The following is a 22,268-nucleotide window of genomic DNA, read 5'->3' as shown; positions in this document are numbered from 1 at the left end:
TTTGCAACTCTTAAAATAATACTCCCTCTCCCCACCCCCTCCCATGAAAAGAGTTTCTTAGCTATAGACATGCCCTCACATTGAGGTTTTTGAAAGCTGTTAGGACTACAAACCTGCTGGCAAGGCCTTCTGCTGCCAAGGCATCGGAGTTCTCAAAAGCAAGAGGGTTCAAGCTCAGGATACGCTGATTTGGAAAGAGAGCCCAAACAAAGGGCCTTTTGAGGCAGGAAACGGGGCTTTGGCCTCAGCACAGAGCAGTGTGGGATTGGAACAGCGCCCCGGGACTTGCTGAGGAGGAGAGGGACTATGAGATCGATGGAGGAAGTATAAACTTTCTCCATACAGTGAGAGTTTATTCCAAAACCCTCGAAAGTTGTTTTCAGAAGTTGTTATCTTTCCTCTGTCATCTTAATCACCTCTCTTCTAAGTCTTCTAACAGAAGAGGGAAATGATCCCTGAAGGGACACACAGACGTGGCCTTTCTAGCAAGGCTGTCTGACCTGAGAGCAAAGGTTTTCTTTCAAGACCCAGAGCAACTATGTTCATGAATTCACTTACTGACCCATTTATTTGTGCAACATTTACTGATCACCTGCTTTCTGCTAGGAACTGTGGAGTGGGAAGGGTATGGTTTCCGCTCAAGGAGCTCATACCTGAGTTGACCAGAACTTGAAGGCTTGAAGGGAAGGAGACTGCCTTTCCTCATACGTATCCATCATTGTGTTCACATATGCGTGACCCTCTTCACACACCACCCACCAAACAGGTTTTTTTTTTTTTTAAAGATTTTATTTATTTATTTGACAGACAGAGAGATCACAAGTAGGCAGAGACACAGGCAGAGAGGAGGCAGAGAGGAGGAAGCAGGCCCCCTGCCGAGCAGAGAGCCTGATGTGGGGCTCGATCCCAGGACCCTGAGATCATGACCTGAGCCGAAGGCAGAGGATTAACCCACTGAGCCACCCGGGCGCCCCCCAAACAGGTTTTTAAACATGACCTTCCCTGCAGTGATGCTTCTAATACTCATCATCACAGCAGCAACCGACCCAATATTGAGCCCCGAGGGCACAGATCAGTTAGAGAAGGGTGACAAACATGGAGAAGGCTCAAGGATGTAACTCGAGCAGGAGACAGTAAGTTCTGGCAGATTCTAGTCTCCTCCTGTTCTTCATTTTTATGTATCCAAACTGTACCTACTAAGCAAAAACTTCCCTGAACAGTAAAGACCCACTTCCTGTCAACTGCTGGGTAAGGTTGGGAGAGGGGGCCGGGGGTTGAGATAGAACAATGGGAACAACAAAAGGAAATGAGTGGGTTTGGCAGAGCCACTGGCCACAGAACTGAGCCTGGGAGGAGGGCCTGGGTCCACTGGAACCATCACCTGGATGAGGGGCAGTGACTCTGGATCACACGTTTGGAAAGCTTGAGTTTTCTGGAACAGATGGGACTCCAGCTGTGAGCAAGAAGGGACAGTTAGTCATAGATGATCTGATCTTAAATGCATCCTCTGTGCCCCCCATGAGCATCAAGAATGGAGCCCATGTTGGGTGGTTTTTGAGAGTCAAGATCTAAGGGGACCCAGCCTTTGCCTCTTAGCATTGTTTATCTGGCCCTTGAAAGCTATTGTTCCTGCACAGTTTTACAGATGTGCTGGACCAGCAAAGGCAAGCACACTTGAGTTCAGACGGGCCGGGGCCTTGGATCTGCGAACAGGTTGGGTTACCCTCACATCAGTTAGGTGTTGTCATGAGATGCGGGGACAGCTCGTCTGTCTCTTGATTCGCACTGGCAGGTGGTGTTTCTGACAACTGCGCTCTAATCAGAGAAGTGACAACAGCTGATTGGTTTATTGAACGGGGGCATTTAGAAGAAAAGTTTCTGATGTGTTTATGAATATCTGGACCGCACTGGCAACTTTTCTTTCCCTCTTTGTATTAGAGCATTTTGCACGGGAGATTAAAATGTGGAGGAAATAGTGCGTGCCTTTCCATACTTGGTGGGGTGTGAAGGATTAATATTGGTTTATGGAGAACCCTGACACTGAAATCTGAGGCAGGGATGTTCTCTTTCTACTTCCACTTTCCTAGTGCCTAACTTGGGCAGAAGTTGCTCTGTAAAGATGGAAAAAATAGAAAAATCCAAGTAGTTTGACACTAGCATACATATTTTTAGCCTTTTCCCCTCTAAATCTGTGACTTTGATTTTCATCACTGATGTTTTTAAACTACCCAAATTTGGGAAAAGGGAGAAAATCACCTATAATCTACTACCTAACACAAATGTTACTACCATTTGGCGTTTTTCATTTTAGTCATTTTTATTTGATTTTCTTTGATTTTCTTTCAGTTATTTAGGTATATATACATACATATATATTTGTGCAATTTTCTGTGTTGTTACTGATTGCCATATTTAAAGTTGTTTCTTTTTAAAGTCATTCAAAATGAAGGACTACCCTTTAATTACACAGATTTCTCTTCATTCCCTTTTGCTTTCCTTTGCCTTAATCCCCCAAATTAAAACTCTCTGGGGTAGGTACTGTTGCCTCTGCTTGCTAGGGCTGCTGTAACAAGGTACCATGAACTGAGTGGCTGAAACAGCGAAATTACTAGCTTACAACTCTGGTGGCTATAAGTCCAAGATCATAGTGATTCAAGGAGGTTCCTTCTGAAGGTTGTGAGGGAAGAGTTGTTCTATGTCTCTCTTCTTGGCTGAAGATGGCGGTCTTTATGTGAATATGGCGTCCTTTCTGTATGTCCTCTACAGGCGTCTCTACGTCTATGTATCCCCATTTTAGCAGGTCACTTGTCATACTGGATTAGGATCTACCCTAATGACATCATTGTAACTTAATTACCTCTGTAAAGACCCCATCTCCAAATCAGGTCACACCCCAAGGTCCTGGGACTAGAACTTCAACTATGTATATTTTTGGTGGGGGAGAGGGAACACTGCAATCATAGCACCCCTCCATTCATAGACAAAATGAGACCTAAGTCAGGTAGCTTGAGAATTTAGGCTTCTGTGAGTCTGAAATATGCATTATCATCACATCCTGTTTTCTACCCATGAATTGAAAATACCATGAACAAAGAAAAAAAAATTACTTCCTTGATTTGAATTTGATTAGTGTGAGACAATGTTTGATGATGATGATAAATTGCTAAATTTAACTGACCAGTTGAAACCTGTGTAATCATGTTATTTAAAAATGAAGTTAAGTATAGTACACTATGCTTTGTTAGAACTTTTCATTGTTCTAAAGTGTTTGCTAAACCCATTGCACAGATTGTTCCATTCTTATTTGAAGTACCGGGGAATACGGCAACCCATAGGCTCAGGGGCATCCCAGTGTCCTGGCAGTTGGATTCTGTTTCTTAGTAAGACCACCCAATGTAACATACATTTCATCAGTTTTCGTTTCTTTTATGTAGATTCCCCTTCGCTGTTTGTCCTTCTGCATGACTAGCTACGTGTACACATATATGCATGCTAACCAGACCCCCACATTTTTTTGCCAGAAAAGTAACATTTATTCAATAATATCTGATACACGGTTCATACTTGAAATTGTTTAATAGAGTTTTTTGATCTAAGATCTAATTAATCAAGTTTCACTCATCATATTTGATAAAGTTGTCTCTTTAGTTTCCTTTATCTGCAACAGATTCTCCTCTTTTATAACATTGAGTTTATTGAGGGGTTCTGACCAATTATTTTCCAGCATGCCCCACACTTCGGGTGTTTCTGTTTCCTTATAACTAATTCAGTGAGACAAGTCTGGCGTGAACGTCACGTACACACCAGTAGGCCCTAGGGAAGGCCAGAACCCATGTAATAATACCCAGCTAACACAGCCAGCCGGGACGTGGTGCATAGGGTGTGATGTTCACAAGAAATACAAGGCCCCCCGTGAAGCTCTTGCACAGAGGAGGTTGCGTGGGGCCTGCTCAGCCTTCTCCGTGAAGCAGGAATAGAAATGGCACTGAATTTCCGTCCTGGCTGAAACCGAAGCCTGTAAGTAGTGACCTCTGGAGCCATACAGTATGCAGATCCCTGTGTCTCTTTCTCACTGAGTGCCCTCGGGCAAACCCCTGCCCTTTTTCTTACCTTCCTCATAGGAATTTAAAAAAGGGGTTTGACCTATAATCACCGCATAGTCCCCAGTTGCTCTCACGTCTGTCCTTTGTTCATTGTGGGCGCGTCCAATAAATATTTATTGGGAAAAAGTGAACAACGAGAAAGTGAACAGAGTCTCCATAGAGATGAAGACGGCCCATATGAAGTGAGGGCCAAGGAAGTCCCCCAAGGGACACTCCATTCAGACCAGCACGGAATGCTGAGAAAATCCCCACTCGTTTTCCTTTAGCTGGAAATAATCAAACGTTGAAAAGACACTGGTGTTTTAGAAAACTCTCCATACATTGTTGCCCTTGGCTGCTTTAAAGGAAATGAAGAGCTCCCACATGGGGCCAAGGGCTGCCCTACTTGCCTTTCTTCACGCTGATGTCTTGGGTAGGAAGACCATGAGCGACGACAACCCCTCCTGTGAACTGAGTGCACGTTATGTGTCATGCTGTATCTCTCAGCTTCACAGTCACCCCTCAAGATGGGCTCAGCTAGCTCCCTGGGACAGATGGCTTTCATCCAGCCGCTTACCTGATGTCACAGGACTAAAAAGAGGCAGGACCAAGCTTCAAGTGGTGATGTTCACGGTACCTATTCAGTAACTGTACATGAGGTAGACCGTGGATTTCTTCGTGGGCCAAGATGACACCCGTCTCTGTCCTTGCTGCCGAAGACACACCATCCCTTCGTTGTCATGGTGACAGTTACCAATGTAATGAGGGTGAAGAGACCCAGGTGCGTCTGGCTCCGAAATTCATGTGCTTAGAGCTACACCAGGCCATTGTCCTTGTACTGCCAGGAGATGGGGTGCCCTCTCGAGCCGTTAGCTTCTAATCTACACCGAGGTGTGCTCCCGAAGAGCGCTGTGTGTTAAGATAACCTGAGAGTCTGAACAGGGAGGCTGCAGCAGTCGGTTTCCGAGAGGTGTTTAAAGCAAGAAGGGAAACAGCCCCAGACGCTCCTGGAGAGCGGGCAGTGTTTATTTGAGTTGCACTGGCCAGGACCTAGCGTGGCGTCAAGGCTGTGGGGGGCCTTCATACATCTTATTCAGGGCTGATGGGGATGTGTCTACAGAATGCAGAAGGCTTTTCCTCGGGAAGGTGGTTGGTCACACCTCAGTGAGCAGGGAGCTTGAATTCTCAGCGCCTTGTGCTCCAGCCTGTCCCCCACAGGCCTGCCACAGTCATCTTTGTAAAACGGCCTGGCCATGCCACTGTCTACCCTAGACGTCGTCTTTAAGGTTGGGTCTCTGCTGTGTATCCGGCACTGCAGAGGGTGGATGAAAAACCTTTCTGCCGGCTGAGAAACGAGTCTTGTTTAAAAGCCATATCCATGAGACATAATTTTAGAGCCAGTGAGAGATCATTTCGTCTCACTTTTCTTGGGAGAGTGTTCTGGAGAGCTCTGGTTCTTCAAGTTTGTACAACTGCCTTTGAAACTCAGCAGTGAACTTTGAGGAAGGCTCCAGGGAAAGGCTTATGCTACACATGCTTTGCGATATGACCACACAGTCCATTTTCCTCTCTTTTGTAGATAAGAAGACTCAGTGAAGAACAGGGACTTATCCAGGCTTGGGCTCCAAAACCCAGCCCAGGGCTTTGTCTGTTGCACAGGGACCCACTCTATCTCTATCTTCAGCCTAGGCAGTCCGAAGGCCCATATTTTTTCCTGGATCTTGAAGCCATACGTTTCTCTGGCTCTGTCTGCCATCCTAAGATAGGCCTCTGAAGTTGGGTGTCTGGAGTCATTCTGTTTCATATTTGATGCCATCTTGGCGTAGATATTGGAAAGCCAAGGCCAGCATGAGGCAGAAGAGAAAAGAGGAGGGAAGAACTGCAGGTTTGCAATCTCACAGGATCCCAAGGTAGGAAAGACAGGCTCTCCTGCTGGGCTCTTGCTGCATCTCCTTGATAGGGAGCTCTTCTGAGGACAGGAACCCTGTTTTATTCATCCCAGTATATCCCATCTCCAGTACACAATAGGTCCAACAGCAAACATTTGATACATATTTGTAAAGGTTTTATTTATTTATTTGACAGAGAGAACACAAGCAGGGGGAGCAGCAGGCAGGGGCGGAGAGAGAAGCGGGCTCCCCACCAAGCTGGAAGCACAGTTCAGGGCTCGATCCCAGGACTCCAGGATCATGACCTGAGCAGAAGGCAGACACTTACCTGACTGAGCCTCCAAGGCTCTCCAGACATTTGATATTCATTGTGGTTTAAAATTGTGTTGGTTTGGTATAGGTATATATCAGTTCCATTTTATGTATATTATGCATCCATTTTTTGTAAAGCCCTTGAGTTCAAAAATGAACTTTTTTTTACTTTTTAGAGCAATGACTCCCAAATCACCGGGGGATAGAATCCTTTCAAAGGCTTGTGAAAGGCTCTTGTCCTGGGAATTCCGATTGAGTTATTAAGCACGTCTGGGTAGGGCCTGGAATGTGCTCTTTAATGAGTGGCCCTGATGATTTTGATGATTGGCCAGATCTGAAAGTCCCTATCCAGAGAATAAGCTTGTTCAGGGCCCAGTTTTACCCTTCAAGACGGACGTGAACATCAGCAGTGGCCTCCAGGCCTGGACGCTTGAAGCAGATGAGACGCTCTGAGAAATACAGGAAAGTTCTAGGCAGAACAATAGACCAGTATACCCGGTATTAGATTGAGAAGGGGTGCTAGAGAGAAGTGGCTTGGGCCCCTCATTAGACCTGCTCCCCAGTTCTCAAACCTGCAGCTCGGAGCCCCCTGCTAATTGGCAGTCCCTTAATAGGTTAGGCGCTGGCACCAGGCTTGCATGTTATTATAAACCACACACAGAAAAACCCGGTGGCGGAGGAACTTCTGCCAAACCCAGACCCGGGTTTTTGTGAGGCTTCTGAAGCGCGCTGGTCTTTCAGTATTTTGTATAGCCAGTGTGCTGAAAGGCATCAAACCGTTCCTTTGGATGGGAATTGTGAAGGGCCAGTTTGTTGAATAATGAATTTCCCGAGACCCATTCTGTCGTCTTGATGGACAAATAGGAGCCCGCCTCCACAGTTTTGCTCTCCGCGGTACAGGGAGCAGGACGGGAGAGATGATTTCTCACGGATCCGGTCCTGCACCCACCAGCCTGTCTCCCTCCCTCGTGCTGGGGCGGGGTAGAAGGACCCGAGTGCGGGCGCTCCGTGCCGTGGTGCCCAGCTATGTGACTCCCGACCCCAGACACCCCAGCTCGGGTGATCTTCACGGCAGCTCTTCCACATGGCCTGACCTCTTTTGCTGACGATGAGGATACGGAGGCCCTGAGAATTCTCTGGGCCGGGCTCACAGGGCCACGAGAACAAGGTCTGCTCCTTCCAAGCGGTCACAAAACCTGACCAAACCCAGAAAACCATTTTCAATTCTTCTTGGCGCTTGGTCAGTTCAGATGGGCTGTGACACAGTTTCCTGCTGTTGACCTCAGTGCCCCAGGGATGGATACCTGTTTGCACCCATGGGTAACATTATGTGCTGCCAGTGTCCACCCCCCCCCTGCAATTCCATAATAGGGTCCCTCCTCTGAGGTGAGGCTCCCCCTTAGAGAGAGTCACACTGTGCCCAGGGGCGAGTGGAGGCAGAACGGGCCCGTTCCAGGCTGCCAAAGGCACAGTCAGGTATCCTCCCGCCTCTGAGCAATCTCAGGGGCCTTGCTCTCATCTGCCCAATTAGGTTCCAGTTAGGGGCCTTCCATTTCTTTCCAAGTCCATTTCCACAAAGGGAGAGCTGTAGTGGAGGCCGAGATTTCCATGAAAACCTTCCAATTTTCAGGCAAACATACCAGGCAGCTCTCATGGCAATACCATGGTGAAGGGGAATAATGTTGTTTGGCATTTCGCCCTTAAAAAAAAATGTATGTTGGTGGGGGTAAGGAGGATGTGGGGAGGATGGGCAGAGAGAACAGTGGGGGCTTTGTAATTTACTGCTATAGAGAGGTCAGGTGGGCAGGGCCATGAGGGGAGGAGGGGTGCAGAGAAGGCCTGAACCCCCACCCCACCCACCCACCCTTCAGCTTCGCTCCCTTTTTCTCCCTTTCTGCCTGATTCACACATTTTGGGAGGTGGTAAGGGGGAAGTTGAGGAGTTTTTTGTGTTTTTATTTGGAAGAAGGACTCTAGACATTCTGTTCCTCTGGGGGAAGCTGGCTCCTTGCTGCTTTGCAAGGATTAAGGGCCTGGCTTCCAGTACCATTGAAGAAACATCCCAGGAACTACCCTTTTCTCTCAACAGCTGAAAACTGCATCACACAGAGTGTGGCTTCCTGGAGAGTTTTGGCAAAAGAGCTTCCCCCTGGAACAATAGGGTTCCTATAGCAAGCCACCTAGGGGTTTTTTACTGCAGCCCTTTCTCCTGTATCTGAATGCCCATATTTTGTTGTCCCCATGCTGGTGGGGGCAAGGGGAGGCCTGCCAGAGCAGCTGAGGGTGGCCCCAGAGCACACAGATTTCTAACTGCGGGGAGCCAGCCCGCTTGACGGACGCACCCCTTCTTGGTCTGGGCGAAAGCACCTACAGATAGGAAGAGTGCTGGCTGCCCAGAGCCGTGGACAGCCAGGCCGGCCCAGTGGCATTTCTGCCCTGCTGCTCCACGACCTTGCTTCTGATCTTCAGTCTGGGCCTTTGCACAACCTAGCTGGTACTGCTTACCTGGAAAGGATGACCGGAAGGAATGAAAGAGGCCCCGGTCGAAAGCACCTGGAAGAGTACCCAGTCTGCTGCAGTCGCTGATGCTCATTCCCACCTGCGTCCAACCCACACGGTGTGGTGTTCTTGCTGTCAACCTCCTTCTTTGACAGAGCCAAGAATGGCCAGTCATTAATTCATTTGGCATCTGGAGGTCTGCAGATTCGGGGATCTTTGCTAGAGCTGTTCTTTTATAAGGAGCACCTTTGAATTCTGGAGGGCGCTGCTTGGCCAGTCTGTCTTCCCAGACTTAAAAAAAACCATAGTGTGCCCCTCAGTTACCCCTGAGGGGATAGCGGGCAGGTGGCGATGCTGTCTGTCTGGATGCCACAGGTAGGAAGCCTGCAGTTGGTTGATAAAACACCTAGATTAAAGGTGAAAACTCCAGAATTAGTAATGTCCCTAGGACACCTTATAAAAACCGCCCCTTTCATTTTGCACATGAAGAAACAGAGCTCAAGAGAGCCCAAGTGTGACTATATAGTTAACCTCAATAACACTGATGAATACGGGTCATTAGGATGGTCAGTGAGTGTGGGTTGGTATTTGTTTTCTGAGGTCCCCTTGCCAAAGGAAACTTAACGAAAACTCCTGAACTCACTTGTGTTGTCTTATGGATAGCAGGCATCTCTTCACTGAATCACAAACTAGTGGAAATCATTTTCTTCTCCAAGACACGGGCTGAGCTGACGCAGCTCTGGCTCCCGGTGACTTTGTTATTCAGTAGGTGAAAGGTTGCCTGATTTGCTAGGATAAAACACAATGTGGAATGACCCTAGTACAACTCTTTGGATTCAACTCATTTAAGTTTGTAGTAATCCTAGTGATGATTAGACTAGAGGCCTTTGTCTCCAAGTAAGACATTTCTTCTGGAGTGAACAATATTTTTAGCTGCCAGTGTTCCTCTTTAAGCATCTTTTCAGCATCTGTGTTTTAGGAATTAGATAGGCTCCCTCCATCTCCTTTTTTCATTTTTCCCTCAGGGTTAAAAGTTGAGTAGGAGATGAGGGTGGGTTACAACAGCCGTTTTGTTAACTGTTTGCAGGGGGGACTCTTTGCAGTTCTGGATTTTTATTTTTTTTTTTTCAATTACTTTTATTAAAAAAATTTTTTGTATAGCCTTAAGTCCATTGTTGGCATTCAGATGACAGCAAGGACTCTTTGAAATGTGTTTACTGGGTTAATCAATAAACTGATCTTACATCCCTGCCAGCAGTCCAGTCCTGTGCTCACGTGCGTCCTCCATGCTCCCTGAGCATTTTGGAAAGGCCTCCCTGGCTGGTGCTGTCCCACTGCATCATGGGTAGCTGTCCCCAGAGTCTGCCTTCTTAGAGGGCAGGGACCACATCCTATTAATTCCCGTAGCCCATAATTTTCCCAGTAAGGACTCTGCTTCAAAGCAGCCTTTTTTTCCCTTCACTTTCTTGCCACCCAGAGCCTTCTGGAAATCTTGGTGGGGGGGCATTCACCAAGCCTCAGATGTGGGGGAGAGAAGTTTGACTTCTGTGCTTTAATCAGGTGTTCTGTAATGCCATTCACTCCCCGGATACTTCTAAAACGAAACGTAGCCTGTGAGTCCAGCACTGAAAGAGGAAATAAACGACAAATTAAAAAGTGATTAGTGAGCGTTTAGGCAGAAGGTCAAAGGGATTATTTTGGACTTCAAACTTTCCAGCTTTCGGGCCCTGTATTCAGTTACAAAACTGCATCCCTGAATTATTTGTGCAGGTGGCAGCTGTCAGATTGGAAGAAGGTTTCTGGGTTCTACAAAAGGAACGTTGATGGCCTGGGAGTGGGGAGTGTGCTCCTGGCGTGAGGGTTGTCTTATCCCTGGCTTCCTGGAATGGCTCCAGCGTCGCTTGACTGCAGTGACAGTCCTTGTTGGAGCTGACACAGCCTTGTCCCGGTTAGTCTGGCCACCTTCTCGAGGAAACCAGAGGGAACCAGTCAAGCAGGCTGATTAGCATCAGCTGTAAACAGCTGTAATCAGCTGGAGAGTAGGTTTTCAGGCTTGGAGGGCAGAGAACTCACCTTCTTTAAATCCCTGCCCTATGATGGGTCATGCTCTCAGCTCTTCAAAGTGGGTATTGGCTTCCTCTTTTTCAAGTGGGGGCTCCGAGAAGTGAAGCCACTTGCTGCTGGTTACATGGATTTTAAGTGGCAAAACTGTTGTTGTTTTTTTTTAAGATTTTATTTATTTATTTGACAGAGAGATCACAAGTAGGCAGAGAGGCAGGCAGAGGGGGAAGAGGAAGCAACTCCCCACTGAGCAGAGAGCCTGATGCGGGGCTCGATCCCAGGACCCTGAGATCGTGACCTGAGCCAAAGGCAGAGGCTTAATCCACTGAGCCACCCAGGCGCCCCAAAACTGGTTTTCAAACCCAGATCCGAGCTGCTTTCTTGAGACTTGTGCTCTTCCTCTGATTGGGAGCTTTCTCCTGGACGGTGATTCCCAGAAGGATCACAAGAAGTGGGTCAAGGGTGTGGAAATGGATCTCTAGGCCCTGGGGACCACTGGGCAGGGTGGAGTGGGGCCGCTGGGTCACTGGGGTTAGGGGGGCGCCCTTCAAAGTATTTCCTGATAGTTTCACTACATGAAAAAGACTGGGAAACTGAAAAGGCAGGGTCTTAGCTGTCATCTAGCCCAATAGCCATGCATCTGAGACTTGAAACTGGTTAGACGCCCCGTAAATAATTCCTCATGGATCTGTCGGCTCTCCATGAGGACATCTGGTGGTGTTTTGTTTGGGGCGATCGTGTTAGAAAAACAGGAGCGAGAGGCGCCTGGGTGGCTCAGTCTGTTAGGCGGCTGCCTTCGGCTCAGGTCATGATCTCCAAGTCCTGGGATCGAGCTCCACGTCAGACTCTGCAGAGTAGGTGTAGGAAAATCAACAGTAGAAGTTCAGGGACAGTGACGACTGACCTGTGGCCTGGGTGTCAGGGAGATAATACGAAGGGTGGAGAGCGTGTCCAGCCATGGTTAGTGCTGCCCCCGTTGCCACATGGTGTTGAAGCTGGTTCAGTAGCTGGAAATCTGGACATTGCGTGAGACCTGCTGTCGTGAAATGGCAACAATTGATGTTAGGAAATTTAAACCGTGGATGGCCAAACAGACCATCTCTGTGGGTCGGATTTGGCTAGCATGTGACCTTTGACCTCAATTGGCCCATGCAGTTCAGTGGGTTACTTTGGGGTATCCTGGTGGCCTTGGACTGCCAGCCAGCATGATTTGGTTCTCATGGCGTCTCCAGAAGTGTGCCAACTCCTCATTTTTGGCACTGCATCTGCTTCCAGTCTTGCCCTTGGACTATCTCGAACTTTGGCCCTCCCAGGACTGTCCTGCCAGTCCACGTGTTGTTTATCTTAACCACCGTGTGAACCTGGGGCTTTGTGTACACCTGGGCAGCATAGCTTGGTTGGGAACGTGCCTGCTGACAAATGTATGTTTAACTCTTTGGGAAGATGAAAAGAGAATTTTTTTCGCCCTTCTCGACTTAACCTCCCATTTGGCCTTGTGTAATCTCTTGACAGAGCCTGGCGGGATTCTTGCTGCGATACTTCTTTGGCCATCAGGGTGCCAGGTCCTGCTCACCACTGTTGAAGCCCCTTTTATTTACACAATCCCAAGAAGTCCCTGGAATTAGAGGATTTTATGAGTGTGCTTTTCCCGTGGAATCAGATTGCATTTGGGAAGGAGTTGGCAGGCCTCAGCTGCTTGAGGGAGCTTTCAACTGAACTCTGATCACATCTTATACCTGCTTAAAAGCTTTTAGGGGCTTCCTGTCACATGCAGGAGCAGGAGCTAACATTTATGGAGCCAGGCAGTTGGATATTTTATAAACTGTGTCATCTCAGTCCTCACGATCCACTCTGTACATTGGGAATTATTGTACAAAGTCCTGTTGTACAGTGATGAAGCCCAGGGAGGTAAAGTGACTTGCCCAAGGTCAAATGATAAGCCCAGCAGGTAATAGAAGTAGGGTGTAAAATCCTATCTTCCTGACTCTGAAGTTCATGGATAAATTGAATGAAATAACTGTGCCAGAGTGGCTAATGTGGCTCAGTGAATCCTTTGTAGAAGGGGTATTTAAGTCTTCAAAGACATATAGGACTTTGCAGGGGCAGAGTCTTTAGATGTTAAGACATTATTTCATGGGTTTGTTAGGAAGGTCAAATGTGATATATATGTAAGAGCTATTAAACCCCATGCACACATTGGGATTCTTGCTGTGTCCTAGCTCTGGGCAGCCATATTGGAAGTAAACACATTTGGGTCATCAGGGAGACTGGAGGCAGGAGAGTAGCGGATCAGTATAAATCCATCTCAGCATCTAAGGAAGAGCCTTGCCTTTTATCCTTGTTCTAGGTCAGCATACACTTTTCCAGAGCTTTGTAGCTTTGCTAATATCTGCATACCGACCTCGTTCCTATGTGTACTTGGCAAGAAAGGCTAACCCCATCTCTGAATGAACTTCAAAGGCCTCCATATTCTCTTATGTATCCTGGTTACCCTGTTCTTATCAACAGTGGTGAAATATAATCTCTCTGACTCTTGATTCTTTGGCTGTATCCTAATAATTATTTTAGAGGATTGTTTTGAGTTATATCAGTTGACATATCCAGAGCTCCTGGCACAGAGTAGGTACCCAATGAATGCAAATTTACTCACATCCTTATTTAAAAGAGGGGTCAAAGAGGAAGGAGGTGATCCAGCTTAACCTGGAGTAGAGGAAACATAAATCCTATTAGCTCTGGTAGCTGTAGATTACTAGAACTATCATGTCCACAAAAGGGGGCTGGGATTCTCTTCATGAAAGGTCTGTATCATGCCATGTTGCGAGTTTATTTTTTAGTCTCTGATGGATCTGACAGCCCTTTCAAAATCCAACTGAAAAGACCAAAGCCAGACAGAGCTAAGAGTTTTAAGGTAGCCTATATTATTTTGGAGAATAAAATGTTTTCTCTTTAAGCACTTTTCAATAAGAAAGGCTATCCAAAGTTCTTTTTGACACCCATGAGTAGACTAGAGACAGGTGTCCCTTTGTCATGGAACCTGAGACTTTTCAAAGTTGAGAAACTCAGAACTGGTTCGGGATCTTGATACTGTGTGTCCCCAGCACCTAATAGTGTCCCGTACCCAGGAACTGTCCTACATGTTTGTGGAATTCCACTGCAGGCCCTGGACTTGGACACGGGAAACCCAGGCACCAGGACTAGAGGTGCCACTAATTTCTTCACTTTTACCTCGGAGTTGCTTTCAGTTCTGACAATCTTCTTTTTGTGAAGAAAGGGACTGGACTTTCCAGTTTTGAAGAATGAGCATTTGTCAAAGAAAACTCCTAGACCCAGAATATTGCCTGTTCACACCAGCCAACAGCAAGTGTTTTTCATGGCAGCCTGTTTCAAAGGTGGGAAACGCCTTCATAATAAACTTAGTTTTGTCTCATCTGGATTGTGTCCAGTATAAAAATCTGGACAAATATCGTAAACCAAAGAAAGTTTGCACACTTCTAAGACCAGTAGCAATTAATTACTTTAAATAGAAACCCTGTCACTTACAAGCAACATAAATATTTGTATTTTGAACCTCTAAGTAGTAGTTCGGTTGACCATTCTGGCCTTAAGAGATTAAAAAAAAAAAAAAGCAGTTGGTCATATTTTAACAGGGAATACATTTATAAAGAAAGAGAGGGTCAGGTCATGGAGTAAGAAAACATGAACCTAAAGACAGACAGACCTGAGTTCAAATCCCAGTGACCACCTGACTCATGTGGGAACCCTGGCCACAGCTCTTAGGGAAGTTCAGATACATTAATTCCTAATTGGACTCTATGTTTGAAATCAGAAGCCCCATGCCTTCCATCTGTATTTCTAACATCTGTCTGTATTGGTACTCTTTGCCAGCTTTGCCCTTTGGATGAGCTGCTTAAACTTTCTGAACCTCAGTTTGTCATTTGTAAAATGAGCAGGGCAGTAGAATCTGCACTGTAGGTAGGTTGTCGAAAGTACCGTAATGGAGTTCTTCTACTAGCTGTCTGATTGAAGTAGTGCGTCCGCATCTGGATTCTACACTCACTGTTCTTCTGTGGGTAGGTGTTTGTTTAATTATTACTCTCACAGATCCTGGACTCTGCTTATTTTAAGGTAACTACAGATGGGGTGAAGAGAAAGCCGGGCAGCTTTGGGAAAGGCAGTCGAAGGCTTTGGTCTATAGGGGCCCGGGCAGCCTCTCCTTGATGCTCTGAGTTGGGTCCTGCAAAGTGTGGAGATTTCTTATTCACTTTCCTGCCCCCACTCTTTCCCTGACACACGCCACGGCTTTCTACAAAGCACTTTGAGAGCAGGAGGCTGTGTTTAATTTTGTGCAAACGTGAAGCTGGGTCTGAAGAGAGCAGGGTTCTGGGGTTGGGTCACTTTGGTAACACTTCCCACATGACTTTATCAATGGGTGGGCCGCAAAAACTTACCCTGTGTTTTTTTTACACCCCACCCCCAAACCACCCAACCTGCTCAAGTGTTAGTTTTTCAAAGCCCAAGAAGTTTCAAAGGCCTGAACCCAACACAGGGGCCTTTCTTCATGCTTTGATTTTCTGCCCATTAAGTGTTTGTCAGTGAGTTCGTATTTCGCCTCCTCTGCAACCTACACATCCCAAGAGGTCCCTCGAGGTATAGGAAGTTAATTGATCCTTGATTAAAAGAAGGAGAAGTGCTTTGAGTTGGGGTCTAGAATCACCAGATGGTATGTACACGCACACAAACACACACTCAGAGTTTGGTTTTGCCTTGCAGAAAGCTTGTAATTAGCTTTCATTATAGATAAATCTCAAGTCCAGGATATTGGCTTCAGAATGTTGGTTAAATCAGATACTGAGCCCATGCGCGGTACGTGTTAAATGTTCAGTGAATAATCGCCTGTGCTATTGCCTTGACCCTTCCATGGAAAGCATCTTTTTCTTCAAAGGCCATGAAATTTGCTGAGCTGTAGCTAATTTATCAATACTCACAGGGGCTTCCTTCTCTGTTTTAAACTCGCTGACTTTAGAAAGCACCCAAAAGTCCTAGTATCTCTGTTAAGTCAACTTTAATACCTTTGAATCTTGGGGTGACTGAATGCATTCATTGTTATGACTCTTCTCCCATTAGACCTTGGGTGGCTTGAAGGTTGGGACTTTCCTTAGCACAGTGGCTGGGTCAGTGCTGAGAACATAATAGGCATCCAGGTTCATCAAACGACAGACATTCGTGTGGGGTTCCTCAGCCCAGTTTGGGCACATAGCTGTTTAATAAATGTTGGCTTCTATCATTGTGTTCTGTGCTAGCTTTCCCTTTCTTCCTTTCGTTGTCTACTGGTGCGTCTCTTCCCTGCTCTGTAGCCAGATTTAAAATCATATTCTCATAACAGCCATATGTTTGGGTAACTGCCTTATTGAAATCACTAAACTACATTGAATTTTTTGAGTGTACTTAGTCCCTGGATTTGTAATTTTCTTAAAATACCATGAGCCTCTCGAGGGCAGGTTCTATGAGATTCACCTCTAGATTCCCAGGCACTAGCACTGGGAATTTTCTTGAAATGAAGGGATCGGGGACTATAGTAGTTGGCAGTAAAGATGGTGCCAGTGTTGGAAATGGAGATCCTGCTGTCAAAAAGAACAGCCTTCTCCCTGTGTCCTGGAGAGACAAGGCATGGTGTTATGTCTCTTGAGGACTAGCTGCCCTATTGAGAAAATGTTTATGCTTTTTCCATCAAATGAAGGCAATCTGAGGTTACTCTTTTCTGGAGCAAAGTCAAGACTTGACTGGCAACCCCCCCACCCCCCACCAACACCACCAGTCATACCACAAGTTTGTAGGGAAGACAGAAAAAGCCATTGGGTTTTCTAAATGCTATCTCCATGCCTTTCAAGAAAATAAACAGAACCCACTCAGATCCAGCTTCTTGTCTGTCTGTGGTCCTCATCCATATAATCAGAACCGGAAACTCCCCAAGCCTCAGGCAAAGGAGGAAGAGAAAGGATTTGGATTGCTCCCAGGCTAAGAGAAGCCAAAGGAACAGAATAAACAGATTTTCTTCACTAGCCCTCTCTGTGGGGTTGCCCCCCTACTTCGTCCTTTTAACATCTCCTCAGTGTCCATAGTGAGCGCCCTGATGCCGTGCTGACTTACCCAGTGCTGTTGCTCGGTTTCTTTTCACTAAAGCCACTTCCTGTGCTGATTTCCTTCCATTCCATCTTCCCCTGCTAGATGGTAAGCTCCCTGAGGACAGGGTTTATACCATCTCCATATTCCTTGTACTTCAGGTACACAGTGAAGATGGAATAAAAGTCTGCTGAATGAATGAATGGACCCGTGTGCTATCATCCCCGCCCCCACACTGGATCTCGTTCTTCACATTGCATAGATGAGAAGGGCGTTGGGGAAGATGGGAATAACTCACTTAAGTAGCAGGGAGCCGAGTTGAGATCATTAACCCAGTTCTGTCTAACTCCACAGCTCTTTTATATGTGTTTTATTGTCCTTAGAAACATATGTTTTACAGGCCTATCATGTGAACACTATTAAAAATAGAAGCCGGGGCTTGAGAGCATAGCACAAATGTAAGGCACTCGGGGGTCTGCTCCCTTCCTGAGTTTATTAGCAACGCATTGGCTCCCAGGCACCACGGAGGCTGCGGCTGGGCTCAGACACAGAGCTCAACGTTTTATCACGACGTGTGGAACTTTAAAAGCGGACTATTAATATCATACTGCTGGCTCCTCGGCTACTTTTCATGGCCAACTTGGCCACAGTTCAAAACGTGGAATAGTAGAATGAAGATGGTTCGGGCCTATGTGATATTTTTTTTTTTTTCCCTCTCAGCCCTTCTACCTGCAAAGATTGGCTGCATACTCTTGTCAATTTCAGTGCCACCACGTTTCCCAGCTGCCTCCCCTGGCCTGCTTCCCTCCTTTGCAGAGACAGTCTCAAGAGCTAATGGTTACTGGCTTCCAGGGCCCCTCTGTGTTTACTTTGAGAAGGTCAGGCACAATGCTGTGGTGTGTCGCTGTTTCTTTCTTTTCAAAGCACCAATATGAATTTGATAAAGTAAATTGTTGTTCTAGCAGGAAGCAGTTAGGGGTCACAAAATAAATAGCTGTAGAATTCAAATAAATCCGAAGAATAAAACCAAATAAATCCATGTGTGTATGCACAGTGATACATAAATACACTTTTTAGAAAGTGAGCGTTTTTATAGCTGCTGGGCTGGACCAAAGTAATTGAAAAATTGTGGAGTTCATGGTACATTTTTTTTTTTTTTTTAAGAGGCGGTCTGGGGCTGCGAGCAACGTGACGTGAATTTAATTCCTTTTTGAGAAACATGGAAATGGAATTTTATCTTTTCAACAACCTCTTATCTTGGGTTTTTTCAGCTAATGAAATTCACAGTTGGATGAAACCAATTTGCAAAGTTAAATTGGGGGATCCAGGCATTTGGGGGTAGACTAAGAGACTCTGAATGAGCTAAATATTCTTCATCTCTGTTTTCTTTTTTATTATTATTATTTATTTATTTGACAGAGAGAAATCACGAGTAGATGGAGAGGCAGGCAGAGAGAGAGAGAGAGGGAAGCAGGCTCCCCGCCGAGCAGAGAGCCCGATGCGGGACTCGATCCCAGGACCCTGAGATCATGACCCGAGCTAAAGGCAGCAGCTTAACCCACTGAGCCACCCAGGCACCCCTGTCTCTGTTTTCTTCACTTGAAAATGAATGATGTGTGCTTAAATAATTTAACTTGACCTCTTCAGATTGTTGGAAGATTCAGTGCAAAAATGGATATAAAATACCTTCCACGTTGCTGGTGTTGCTGTTCCGTCAGTGCTGGCTATTAATAAGATACTTTTCTTGGTCTTCCCCAGTCCTCTAACATTTAGTGGCTCACCTTTGACTTTGTGAAGTAGCATGGTGGTTTGGTGTTGAACTTGGGTGGTAGGGGAAGGAGAGGTTTTCTAGTCGGAGAGAAGAGTATGAAAAAAACACAGTCTCTGTATACTGTCTCCTTGGAGGCCATGTCCAGGAAGGCAGCAGACCGTGAGGCAAGAGAGAGGAGGTCCAGGTCACAGGGAAACCCCGAGGTCATATTTAGGGACTTTATCTCGTCCTGTGCAATGGAGAGCCATCAAAGAGACTTAAGCAAGGCACTGATGTGCTTGTGGTCAGGAAGTGAACTGGTAGGTACATGTGAGAGTCAGTGAAAACCAGGAGAGTGATGTGGAGGACATTGCAGTGACCAGGCAAGAGATACTGTAGGCCTTCGCTTTTTGCTTCAGAGTTATGAAGAGCTTTTCCTGGCAGGTGATGGAATCCATTTGCCATGACCTTTAAGAGAATGGCATCTAAGCTAACACTGATAAACCGGCAGCAGCTGCCAGGGCGGCCCAGTGCTCCCGGATGCCCTTGGGCTCTGCTCCAGGACTGCGGGCAGCAGGGCCCCACTCAGCTCACTTAGTCTTCTTAGTGACTCTTCAGTGGAAGAAAGAGGTTGAAAAGGGCCCCACTGAGCAGCTACTAAGTGCCAGGCACCATGCTAGGAGTTCTGTGGGCTTCATTCTCTTTAAGTCCCCACAACTCATTTGCGAGGAAACTGAGGCTCTGGAAAATGGAATTAGAACCAAAGGTCACATTGCTAGGAAGTGATGGATCTGAGATTCAAATTCAGGTTCTGTGACTCCAAGGCCTTCCTCTGCTCCAAGCAGCAGAGCCCTGGGAGGAGCTTCTCCAAGAGGGTATGGTGACTACTAACCCTCTTGATGAATGAGACGTCATTAGACTTGAGTCTCCGTTGGTCAATATTACAAACTGGGCTTAAATTTTAGGAGGGTATTTTGCCACAGGGGGAAAGCTCCTTCCCTGGCTCTTCCACTGCCTCCCACAGTACCCTTGGATGCTCCTCTTGGGACTGACCAGGAAGGAAAGCGCGTACATGTACTGAACACTCTCTGTGGCCCATACATATCACTACAAATGCAAGGAATTACTGTCACTGTCAATATTCTTATTTGGGGTGGTCTTTGCTGTCCATCAGTGTTTCTTTGGCCTCCTTTCATTGATGTTTTCCCTTTCCCCCCCTTTCTCTTTTTTTTTCTTCTGGTCCATATGGTGGTTCCATCTTGAGCAGCTGGCCTGCCCTTCCTCATCATTGAGACAAGCACCATCAAACCTTACCACCGAGGGTTTTACTGCAATGATGAGAGCATCAAGTATCCTCTGAAAACCGGTGAGACGATAAACGATGCCGTGCTCTGCGCTGTGGGGATCGTCATCGCCATCCTTGCGGTAAGCATCCGGGCCACTGTGCTCAACTCCACTCACTGCCCCTGGATCCCGTTTCAGAAAATCCAAGCCAGCACAGTTGGCAGATCAAGTAGAATTTCATGTTATTAATATTGTTTATTTACATTATTACTGTTACTTAAAGTATTTTCAGGGGCACCTGGGTAGCTCAGTTGGTGAAGCAGATGCCTTTGTGTCAGGTCATGATACCAGGGACCTGGGATCAAGTCCCACATTGGGCTCCTTGCAGGACTGCCCCTCTCTCAGCTTGTGCTCTCTCTCTCTAAAAAATAATGAAAAATCATTTAAGAAATACTTTAAGAAAAGTATTTTCAAATACTAAATATATATGTATACATTAATACACCAGAAGTATAATTTCTATATGCATGTATATACTAAAAGTGTCATGAAAGTACACAAAGCCCCCCGCCCTAAAATACTTTGCCTGATCCTCACAACCATCTGGTAAAGTCTAGATACTGTTCTTTTTTTTTTTTTTTAAAGACTTTATTTATTTGACAGACAGAGATCACAAGTAGGCAGAGAGGCAGGCAGAGAGAGGGGGGGGGAAGCAGGCTCCCTGCTGAACAGAGAGCCCAATATGGGGCTCTATCCCGGGACCCTGGGATCATGACCCGAGTTGAAGGCAGAGGCTTTAACCTACTGAGCCACCCAGGCGTCCCTCTAGATTCTGTTCTTATCTTTCTTCTACAAATTGAGATACTGAGGTCTGCAAGAGTAAAAATAATTTGCCCAAGTTCACTTGGAGCTGCAGAGTCAGGAATTGAACCCAGCTGCCCCTTAGCCCAGAGTCTGAGCTCTGAGCCCTGACACTGAGCCCCAGAGAGAGGGGGATGCCATCAGATGTCACAGGCATTTTCTGGGCTTTGTTCACACCATGGCTGTGCTGCTGTAACAGTGGTTATGCCACTGATGTTCTCTGGCATATCATTCACTTCTCACACCCAGGGATGGTGGTGGAAAAGTGAAGATAAAATGGCACTTGGAATAGAGAGACCGAGGTTCTAGACCTGGCATTCTGCTAACAAGCCGTACATCCTTAAAACCAGAGATGACCATCTTGCTTCATAGTATTGTGATGAACAGTAAAAGAGGTCATGAATACTGAAATAGTTTGCAAACTCCCAATTGCAGAATAGGTTACTCAGGTGCAAGCATAAACATACAGGTCTTCCCTTAAAGGATGAAATCCTCATTGAGGATGCAAAAATGAGCCACAGACTTTGGAACCAAGTCTAAAATTATTGTGAGCAACAGTCGCATCATGGAAATTGGGGTATGGCCTGACTTGGAAGGTCACCACCCTGTTTTAGACGTGTCCATTTAGGGCAGGGGTGAGGAGCGTAACTGATGGTAATCTGTCTCATAATTTATGAGTCTTGCATTTTCACAGCTGTCCATGACCCACCTCCAGAATTTTCTGCTGATCTCTGCCCTTGAACCCCAGCCACGTGGGCATAAGGGACAAGCGTCATGTCTACCAAGGTCATAAATTCCTTCCTCTCAGTTCCTTGAGTCCTGTTTATATTAGCCAGAACTTGGAAGCTTATCTTTGGCCTGTATTAGAAGCCAAGAAGGAAGGAAACTAAAGTTAAGACTATTCTACATGAGTTAAGTGCTAATATCCCCATTATACAAATGGAAAACTGGAAGCTCAAAGGGGTTAAATGATATGCTCAATGTCTCTAGCAAATATAATTGGGGGCTCTAGCCTATCTCTAGCTTTTTTCATAACTCTGTTTCCATTTTGGAGACTTGACTTCACATTGTGAGTGGCTCTCCTTTCCAAATCAATTGCCCAAGGGATAGGCAGTTGGCTACTCTTGCCTATTCTGGATCACATGCTGCTGATGGTACGGAAACACATTTCATGAAGTTTTTCTTTTGACTTCCCCACTCTGGGGGTTGGTTGTAAACTTTGAGACCCCTCTTTGTTTTTTAATAACATCGTAAACCAGGCACACAATCAACAGTTTGAAATTGGGAGAGGGGGATGGGGACTAGCAGAATTCTTTCCAACCTTTAAAATAAAAACAGTCCATTTGGCAACTCTACAAGTTTCTTAAAGGTGGACTGAGGATCTTTGTGTTCAGAAACTGAGAGATATAAG

The 22,268-nt window shown here is 46.2% G+C and overlaps 1 protein-coding gene across 1 annotated transcript in view; it reads left to right on the top strand.

The window, feature by feature from the left end:
- The window catches only part of PLPP3 (phospholipid phosphatase 3), an 83,342-nt gene that overhangs the window by 20,992 nt on the left and 40,082 nt on the right, over positions 1-22,268 (top strand). The window contains exon 2 of the mRNA XM_059135061.1: positions 19,980-20,137. Within this exon, the coding sequence (XP_058991044.1) occupies positions 19,980-20,137 (158 nt within the window). The remainder of the gene's footprint in view (positions 1-19,979; positions 20,138-22,268) is intronic.

The sequence above is a fragment of the Mustela lutreola genome, chromosome 10, assembly GCF_030435805.1.
Source record: "Mustela lutreola isolate mMusLut2 chromosome 10, mMusLut2.pri, whole genome shotgun sequence".
In the NCBI taxonomy this organism is placed as follows: domain Eukaryota; kingdom Metazoa; phylum Chordata; class Mammalia; order Carnivora; family Mustelidae; genus Mustela; species Mustela lutreola.
The sequence above is the reverse complement of the archived record's forward strand: the minus strand, read 5'-3'. Positions and strand labels throughout refer to the sequence as shown.